Here is a 10,091-nt window from a genome sequence, read left to right as displayed (position 1 = left end):
GACATGAAAACCCAAACACAATTCATTGTAACATGGCAAGTAAAAATTAATTATTTTATAATATGACAGCACAGCTCTAGCAAAAGAGGAAAGGCTTAGAAATATGTGAGGCTTTGCAGAGGTATGTAAGTGCAGTTCTGTCTCCTTGTAAAGGAAATATGAGATTAAATCACATGCGTTTGGTCTTAAATTGAAACATGCAAAGGTCTAAATATTGCAAGACCAAACCTCCTCCCTGGACCAAAAACAAGCAGCTGCATTCCCGAAAACATCCAGAGCATTTTTAGAAACTTACATCTACAGTTTGCATTTCAGATGTTGTTGAAATGTCAATGTCCACAATGTCAATGACCATATTTTCATTACTGAAAACCATGACACTCAGCCCTGCAATGAGATACTCAAATGATACTCAAATGCTGGTCAATTTAATGGCCCAATGAAAAACAGTGAAAACCAGGGCATTGTCATCACTTTCTAAAAAACAACCCAAGACTACCAGGACAGGATGTAAAAACAGGACATGTCCCGGGAAAACAGGACGTTTCGTCACCCTACTATTGTATATTTGGATGCTGCAGGTTCTGATGTTAAAATAAAGGATATTTCCACAAATCTTAAAACAAGTGAATGTGATACAAAGTAAACCAAGGAGCAGATTCAACCTTTTACCCAAGAACTGATTTTTTTAGTGGAAGTGATTTTTTTTTTTTTTTTTAAGTAAAAGAAAAACTCAACAGAAAACTCAACAGGTGTGAATTTCCTCTTAATGTTGTTTAATTACGATTCTGCCATGCACATACCTGGCCAGCCAGGGTCAATTTATATACTGTACGTCTGACAACAAAAGCTGTGAAATGTATCTCAAAATAAAACACTGATATGTTACACATATGTTATTTACATGAGAATGTGCTGGGCCATCAAATAAAAATAAATAAAACTGTAAGTAATCCATATGCTTTGCATGCAAACACTCTTTTACCATCAACTATATAGTTTTTGCTCATTTGTGGGTTTCTATATTTGAGAAATGTGTTTAAAAAGTAAATGAAAAATGCAACAATAGTGATTCTTCCTTAAATATTATTTACATTATTTTATACAAAAATATACAACCTTAGCTCTCAAAGCATCAATGGTTGCTCTAAAAACTGGGATGGAATCACATAAAAAGTGTCAGAGGCATCTATATTATAATAGCCAACTGGGCTCTGTGTGCATGCATGCATGCGTGTGTGTGCCTTTGATCACAGAGAAACTGGGGAGAGCTGACATTTGGCATTTGGTATGCTTATGTATTTTGGGTCAAGGATCAACGCTGGGAAAATGGATAGGACTTGACAGGACTAATATTTTTGGAGAAATTAGCAATATTAACTAACCAGTGAACAATGGACATTGTGTTGCAATGCACCATTGGAGTTTGGGGTTTTGCAGTTTTAAATGTTATTGTGGTTCATGTTAGTTTAACAGTGTTGCTAGTGTTATTGATTTATTGTGTTTTTGTAATCCAATTGGTTTAGTCAGTTTAGTTAAGTGTCATGTTGCCGTTACCAAGGCTGAAAAGGATAGTGTTTTGATGTCTGCCGCCACCATCTGATTGCGGGTGTGTAAAAATAAGTGCATTCGCGCACATGTGTGTGTGCAATTTTGAACACAGAGAACTTGGGGAGAGCTGACATTTGTCATTTGATATGCTTATGTATAATAAAATATAATAATAGTAATAATAATAATAATGTGTATATGATAACAAGGACCTAAACAATTTATAAATACATTAAGACAGTAAATTAACATGAAAAAATTATGCAATTAACAGGAAATGAAAGGGTTGAGTTCTTCTTCTAAAAACTGTTGAGGTCTAAGGTCTAAAGCTTGAAATACAATCTGGACTCACATGCCATTCCAACTCATTATTGAAACTTTGCATAATTTATTACCACCCTTAAAAAATGTTAATTATCTATTTTATAAACACTACCCAATCTAGACCTCATGGATCCCCACGGCAATGCGCTAGTTATTATTATTATGTTGTGGATGTATAGGATCATCATGTTCCATTGCATGCCCCTTTAGTTTAATTTAGTTGTCCATTACCCTGATCGAGGAGGTTATGTTTACAATTAAGTCTCACATCATCAACCTTCTCACTATAATTATGGGTAAAATATAAATAAAGACTGAATCTTACATTTCACATTATTGTTACATCTCACTGTGAAATGACTGGGTGAAGTTGTGGTGATAAATATGAAACAAACAAACAAAAACAGTAAGTCTTGTGAAGATTCAAATCAGCCTGAATGTGATAAGAGCAGTTGTAAGAAATGAACGAAGACATAATAAGGCAAAAACATATCCAAAGATGTTCTTCAGTCTCATGGCACATAACTTGGTCATGCAGCAGTGCTACTGTTGGAGGTGACGTGTGAAGCGGAATCTTTTCCTGTGTGAATGATTACATGATGATAAAGACTGGGTCTGTCCTGTGAAAGTTCTTCCTCTTCAGATGACGGCAAAAACTCTGAAGGCATTTCCTCCTGTTGGGTTTGATAAGCTAAGAGCAAGGACAGAAAATGTTTTTTATTGACAACAAAGATACAAGCTGACATAAAGACTATTATATTATTATTATAGCCCATAATAGAAACCTGTTTTTATGTCACAGAAAGTTTAGTACCATGTTTTTAATCAGATATGTCAAATATGTGCATATAAAGTATTCACAGCGCTTCACTCTTTAGAATAGACTAGATAAAAAAGAAATGAAGGAAAAAAGAAAGAGAGAAGAAAAAGAAAAGGAAAAAATAAGAAAAATGAAATAAAAAGAGAAAGAAACAAAAGAGAAAAAGAAAAAAGAGAGCAAAGAGAAAAGAAAAATATAGAATAGAATAGATTGTCACTGCATTTTTTCCACATTTATCTAAGTTACCGGGTTTTCTGTAGTACGTAAGTCAGACTCCGTTCCGGCGGGGTTGGCTTCCGCCAGGGCTGCACCATTTGTCACCAATCCTGTTTGTGATATTCATGGACAGGATTTCGAGGTGTAGTCGGGCAGAGGAGGGTCTTCACTTTGGTGGGCCACATCTCTCCATGTAATGTGGTCGTGGAATTGTGTCAGGAAGGGCATCCAGCGTAAAACCTGTGCCAAATCAACATGCAAATCCACCTTGGATCTGCTGTGGTGACCCCCAGTGAAATAACTAGGCAGCAGCTGAAGGGACCTACTTCACTCAAAGTGTAAGAAATATACTGGGTTCATACTTTTTGCAGTGAAACAGAAATCAAAGTAAATGTAACAATTGCTGTGTTGGTTTTCCATTTTACACACAGTCCCAATCCAACCTTTTTGATGTGTAGAATTAGAGCATTTGGGTGATATTGATGTTACGGATATCACAGAGGTCTCACATGAGTTCTGTCAGGCCGAGTGAATGAGCAGGCAGGCAGGCTTTGAGGCTGAGGGTGAAGTAACTGGGATGAGGATCAACACTTCCAAATCTAAGACCATGGTCCTCTGATGTAAAAGGGTGGATTATCAGGGGAGAGTTACCGTCTCAGGTGGAGGAGTTCAAGTATCTCAAAGTCTTGTTCACAAGTGGGGATAAGACAGAACATGAGATTGATCGACTGATTGGGGCTCTGCATCTGAGGTCTTGCAGATACTGTACCGGACCATTGTGGTGAAGAAAGAGCTGAGTCAGAAGGCAAGACTCTTGATTTACCAGCCAATTTAGGTTCCTATCAGGCGTTCCTATCAGGCATGGTCACTAAATGGGGGAGCTATTTCTGATGAGATCAGACATTTGAAATGTATGGAAGGGTGGGCATTCGATGTGCTTGTGTAACCGCCCACCCCTTCTTCAGGCAGAATTCCAGCATGAGAATGCAGTATATTAATAAATTAAATGAAGTTGATCACACAAAACATCACATGCATGAAGCCTGTGAATTTTTCAAAAATGGACCTTCATTAAACATTGAAATTCACTTTCTGTTGCACTAGAAACTGAATTGTCATATATTGTGTGTCACCTCAAATAAGGTAATGTTGCTGTCTTAGGAAGAGGTAGAAGACTTGGCTGAGGGTGTGAGCTGAGCTGCTTGGTTGACTGCCACTGGGACCCTGACCCAGATAAGCAGCAGAAAATGAATGACTGAATGTTGACACCTCCTGTTTGCAATAACATTATCATTAATTAATTAATTAATTAATTAATTTGTTTGTTTGTTTTTTACCTCATTAGGAACCCTTAATTGCCCCATTCAAACTTTTTTTTTTGGAATGTGTTGCAGACCTATATGGCGGAATGGATGAAATAATAAATAAATAAAATAAAGATGACCACTCAAAGGGGCAGGGGTAATAGTCAAGTGGTTAATGCGCTTGGTTTCAGCGTGGAAGGTTCCTGGTTCAAATCCCACCCCTGCCACATCACTCCATGTAATGTGGTCGTGGAGTTGTGTCAGGAAGGGAATCCAGCATAAAACCTGTGCCAAATCAACATGCAAATCCACCTTGGATCTGCTGTGGCAACCCCAGTGAAAAAAAGCAGGCAGCAGCTGAATGGACTTACTTCACTCAAAGTGTGAAATATACTGGGTTCATACTTTCTGCAGTGAAACAGAAATCAAAGTAAATGTAACAATTGCTGTGTTGGTTTTCCATTTTCCACACAGTCCCAATCCAACGTTTTTGATGTGTAGAATTAGAGCATTTGAGTGATATTGTTATGTATATCACAGAGGTCTCACATGAGTTCTGTCAGGCCGCGTGAATCAGCAGGCATGCACGCACGCACGCACGCACGCACGCACACACACACGCACACACACACACACACACACACACACACACAGAGTAAGTCTCTTCAGTATATTATCGAAGGAGTGAGGTATTTGGGGCCTCAGTAAAGGTATGTGTCTTTTAATTCTCTTGCAGTTTGATTTTGGAGGACAAAGCTCTCACTATATTCTGTCCCCCCCCCCCACAATACCTCTCAGATGTGATGCTGTTCTGGTAACTTCCACTGTACTGTCTCCTCTTGTCCACTGGCATCACATCAAGGTAACCTCCGGACTCGTTCTGGATCACTCCAGCATGAATGGCTGCTCTGCAGATACTGGATTGCTGAACAGAATCATCCCATGTGTGGAAGCACAGATCGTACGACATCAAGTTACAATCCAAAGCAATAATTGCAATAAATTCCCAAGGGATTAACATAAATATATAAATAATATATCTGCAAAACAAAGCTGCCACTTCTCTTGTTGCATGAAAGTTAAAGTTTCAACAGTTTTTCTTTATCTTTTACATTTGTTTTTCTTGAAATGTTTAAATTTTCCTTTTAATTTGGTGAATTACAAAACAATAGCATTTATTGTGTTTGAATTGGGTTAAAGAAACTGGTGGGGCTAAATTAATTTATCAATCTAGTCACTCACTGCATGTTACAGGGTGCATGAGTCATAGTGTAAGTACAGCAGACTAATTGCAGTAGTCCTATTTGGACAGTATTGCTTCTCTTAAGTGTTTGTCTATATGTGGCCCTGTGTCATAATGTAATCCTGTACCTTGTCTTATGCCCTATGACTGCTGGAATAGGCTCCAGCCCCCCGCCCCCGTGACCCTTGACTGTAGTAAATGGGTATCGAAAATGAATGAATGCTTCTATTAATCAATGAGTGTTTTGTTATTGCATGACAATGACTTACATCTGAGTAAAACTTTGTCCCAAATACTCGTGGCTGACTGTCATATAGACAGTTCTTGGGACAATATAACCTGAAAGGGGGAGAAAAAAAACATTTTAGAGGATTTATAGATTTTCAAGACAGCTGTCTCGATGACAAAAATGTATACCGTATTTTCTGGAGTATAAGTTGCGCTTTTTGTTAAACTAGTTTGGGAGGTTTTTAACTCTGGTGCAACTTGTATATGTTTTATTTTACCTTTCTCGCATTTTGTAACAGGTGCAATTGATACGCCACAAAATATGGTAAGTTCTACTTTTTTTTTTAAATCTGTGTGTTTGATTTAGTGTCATCTGGTGGTGAGGTTGGAGACTGCATTATGACATCACTAATCATGATTTTGTTTTCCTTCATATTATCACTGCTTTAGTGGTGGAGATTGTTGCTCTCTTGCCTTCTCTTGTGACACACAATATGCATGCTCCTTCATTTCACAAAAACAAGGGTTCTCAAACTTGTTAACCTGCACTAGCGACCAGCAGACAGTCTATAGGGGAGCAACCACTGATTGTACATCATGCTGATTTAGTCTGTTTAAAATTGTCCCTTTTGGGATACTGTATCAATATGGTGGCCTCCATGATGACCCATGCAGACATGTGAGAGATTCATTTTAAGCTCATACAAACACACTGATTTGTAATTGCAGGATATTATGCAACGATTATACAATATGCATGCCATGTTCCATTTCTGCTAATAAACACCCCTAAATTCTATACACACTCTGCTTTAAAGGAATTCTTTGAAAGCAGTGTTGCTATGCAGTGACACAACTGCTCTGCAGACAGAATTAGATCCATTTCTTGCACCTGGTGCACTGTTTTCAACCCAGCACAGTTGTCATTTTCACATCCACCACCCACATTCCTTTAGTGAGGCATAGCCATGCAATGAGCATTGCAGGCATGAGTATTGTAGGCTGGTCCGGGGGCATCCCGTCTCAGAACATTTTGACATTTTAAACCCTTTGAAACACTATTTTCTGCATTTTGAAGGCCACTTTGTGTTCTTAACTGGGACATTAAATAACGTGCGACATGTCCTTTAAAAAAAGGTGTGGGGGGACTAAAAAGCCCCCCTGTGCTGGTTAAATCACAGCAGGGGCCTAAATAACAGCATAGGGGATCCAAATCACAGCATAGGGCCCCACAGCACAGGGGCTCTGGTGAGAAGCCTGTAGCCAGTACACTGGCATGTTGGTCTAAAAATGTGAAATGGTCATTTGGAGTGTTCGCACATGACTATCATGAGGAAGCAAAAACAACATAGACAATCAAAAATGTGGCTTAAAGTTAAGATTCTGTATTTTGTAAATGGTGCAATATTCAGATATAGCTCACATAGGCGGGCTCACAATGCATGTACACTATGCTTTTATGTGCAATGTAAATTAATTAAAAATAACAATTATGTTACATAAAAGTGAACACGAATGAAAATTCAAACTTCAGTTTACTGCTTCACCTCAGGGAGCTTTTGTGTCTGCTCTCCACTTATATACTTTGATACATTCTGAGTCGATCTGCTGAATACCCAGAAAACCATTCACTTGAATCTGGTTCCGGTGCACTTGGCTCTTAAAAGTATTTCTTGTTATGCCAAAAACACACTCATGACTAATTAAGTGACTCAGTACATTCCTGTGGCATCCTGCACCTTACTTTGCACTCAGATTGCACATTATGCAAATACCAAATTTGATTTAAGATACTCCCCAAATGTACTTGTGCTATGTGCTTCAGATCAAGTGTCAGATCAGTTAAGTTAAAACTAGCTCTGTAGCATCAAAGACATATTCTTTGTCAAATTCTTTTACTTGATCCTGTAATCAACAGATGAAAGGACTAAACTGAGGCTCTGTGGTGTAATTCAGTGGGAATGTATCTATGTCTGCTATTGTTTGTGATGTTTAAAGCAGATTGTTACCTGGGACAGTGCCTTACAGGTTTCTTGAAAGGACAGAAAAGTGCCACGGTGGTGTCACATCTTACTGCTTTGACTGTAATTAAAAACACAAAGCAAAAATGGTCTAAACCAGATGCATGCATCATGAATTTGTAAAAGTCATAGCATTTGTGCATAAAATTCATAGCATTTGTGTGCATCCTACCAGGCACCGTGTCAACTTTGAAGGAATTTGCACTCCTGCTTTTCCTGTGAATTTAAACAAAACAGAAATTATGATTTTGTGTTAAATAGCATATTTTTTTTAAATGTATTTATCATTCGGTTCTTTGAGAAATATTTGTCTGTTTCTTCCTCTACTCTTCTCAGGTCCTTGACTGGTTTCCCATCAAACTTGGTATGCATCATGATCAATCCCAGAATTACCCTTAAAGGGTTTTGGAGAAGGTCAAGGGAATTGGAATCAAAGGTTGATATATTGATTTTTCACTAAGCGTTGCATCAACCCTAGTACACATATGGAGTGGTGGGGTTTTGGGATTGAAGGGTTCACATGCAAAACCCAGCAACTCTGTTATTTTTAAGTGGAGAAAAATGCAATTTAAATGAGCAATTAAGGGAAAATAGAAAATGCTCACATTTCCATGAATATAATGAAAATGATTTGTTCCAGTTCTTTAATATTTTGCACACTGGTGGGCACCTAAGTTGCCACGTTCATGTTGGTCTCAACTAAAAAAAAATGTGGTTTTGGAAATACTGGGTTTTGCATCTGAAACCTTCAATTGTCCACGTGAGGTGAAATATGCCAAAGATCCATCACTGTTGTGTGGGCCGCCAGAAGAGGAGGTACTGCTGGCCCACCACCAGAGGGCGCCCTGCCTGAAGTGCGGGCTTCAGGCACGAGAGGGCGCTGCCGCCACGGACACAACCGGGAGTGACAGCTGTCACCCATCTTCATTTCATCACTCCATAAAAGCCGGATGTCATCTCCACCTCGCTGCCGAGATATCATCTACCTGTAGAGGTAACGACTCTCAGCCGTTCATGTGCTTACACATAAGTCTTTGTTCTGTACATGTTTTGCAGGAGTACCTGTTTAATCTCAGGACAGCAGGAGCTGGTGATTGGGAGCTAGGACTGCATTCCTTTTCCCCCTGAGAGATAACTGCATTACTCTGCACGTTCTTGTATTAGAGGTGGAGGTGATATTTCCACCATTGTTGTTACTGGGTGTGCATGCACCCACCTCTTACTGTTTTTGCTCCTCGCCAGCAGTACCAGATCCGTCATCCGGAGACAGTGGCCACCTGGGAATTCGGGACTTGGCGGCTCCAGTATTCTCCAGGTTCGGTGGCGGAGGAAATCGTGTGGTTCCGGTTCTTCTCAGGACAGACGTCTTCTATCCTCGAGCCTGCCCACACGTCACCTTTCTAGATTGACTGTTTGCATAAATTCTGTAATCATCTGTGTTCTGGTTGTGCTTGTTTCACAACAGTAAAGTGTTCATATTCGACTCTTTCATTGTCCGTTCATTTACGCCCCCTGTTGTGGGTCCGTGTCACTACACTTTCCCAACAGGATATCTCGGCCAGCGTCATGGATCCCGAGGGGCGTCAACCATCTGTTGGACAACCAATGGAAGAGCAGGGTGCACAGGCGTCTGCAGGAGGTGTAATTGGTGAGTTGCAGCAAATCCTCACCGCCTTTACCGCTCGGTTGGATTTGATGACCGAGCAAAACGTCATCCTTAATCGCAGGATGGAGGCTCTTACCGCGCAGGTGGAAGCGCGCGCTCAGGGCGCTGCTGCAGCTCCTCCTCCTGCCGACCCAGTGCAGAATATAGACGTTCCTCTGGTCGTTCAACGACCCCCCCCCACCATCCCCTGAAGCATACATAAGTCCCCCAGAGCCGTACGGAGGTTGTGCGGAGACGTGCGCGGACTTTCTGATGCAGTGTTCGCTCGTCTTCGCACAATGTCCCGTAATGTACACGTCTGACGCCAGTAAGGTGGCTTATGTAATCAACTTGCTTCGAGGTGAGGCAAGCGCTTGGGCTACAGCGCTTTGGGAGCAAAATTCACGGCTCCTTACCACGTATACTGGGTTTGTGAGGGAGTTCAAAATGGTTTTTGATCACCCTAACAGAGGAGAGACTGCTTCAACAGTGCTGCTGTCAATGCGACAGGGGCGCCGGAGCGCAGCCGAATATGCAGTCAACTTCCGCATCGCGGCTGCGAGGTCCGGCTGGAATAACGTTGCGCTCCGCCTTCATAAACGGACTGTCATCGGTCCTGAAGGAGCACCTGGTAGCCAAGGAGGAACCGCGGGATTTAGATGGGCTTATTGATCTCGTTATATGGTTAGACAATCGGTTAGAAGAACGCCGTCGGGAGCGAGACGAAGGACGTGGCCGG

General features: G+C 40.6%; 1 protein-coding gene across 1 annotated transcript in view; it reads right to left on the bottom strand.

Annotated features, from left to right (window-relative positions):
• Nucleotides 1-2,074: 2,074 nt before the first annotated feature.
• LOC117522132 (cysteine-rich secretory protein LCCL domain-containing 1-like) overlaps nucleotides 2,075-10,091 on the bottom strand; it is a 63,809-nt gene continuing 55,792 nt past the window's right edge. The window contains exons 11-15 of the mRNA XM_034183514.1: nucleotides 7,880-7,923; nucleotides 7,696-7,768; nucleotides 5,728-5,797; nucleotides 5,007-5,140; nucleotides 2,075-2,566 (exon numbers count right to left, since the gene is read on the bottom strand). Coding sequence (XP_034039405.1) covers nucleotides 2,515-2,566; nucleotides 5,007-5,140; nucleotides 5,728-5,797; nucleotides 7,696-7,768; nucleotides 7,880-7,923 — 373 coding nt within the window. The 3' untranslated portion in view covers nucleotides 2,075-2,514. The remainder of the gene's footprint in view (nucleotides 2,567-5,006; nucleotides 5,141-5,727; nucleotides 5,798-7,695; nucleotides 7,769-7,879; nucleotides 7,924-10,091) is intronic.

Source organism: Thalassophryne amazonica, chromosome 12, assembly GCF_902500255.1.
Source record: "Thalassophryne amazonica chromosome 12, fThaAma1.1, whole genome shotgun sequence".
NCBI classification, from domain to species: Eukaryota; Metazoa; Chordata; class Actinopteri; order Batrachoidiformes; family Batrachoididae; genus Thalassophryne; species Thalassophryne amazonica.
The sequence above is the reverse complement of the archived record's forward strand: the minus strand, read 5'-3'. Positions and strand labels throughout refer to the sequence as shown.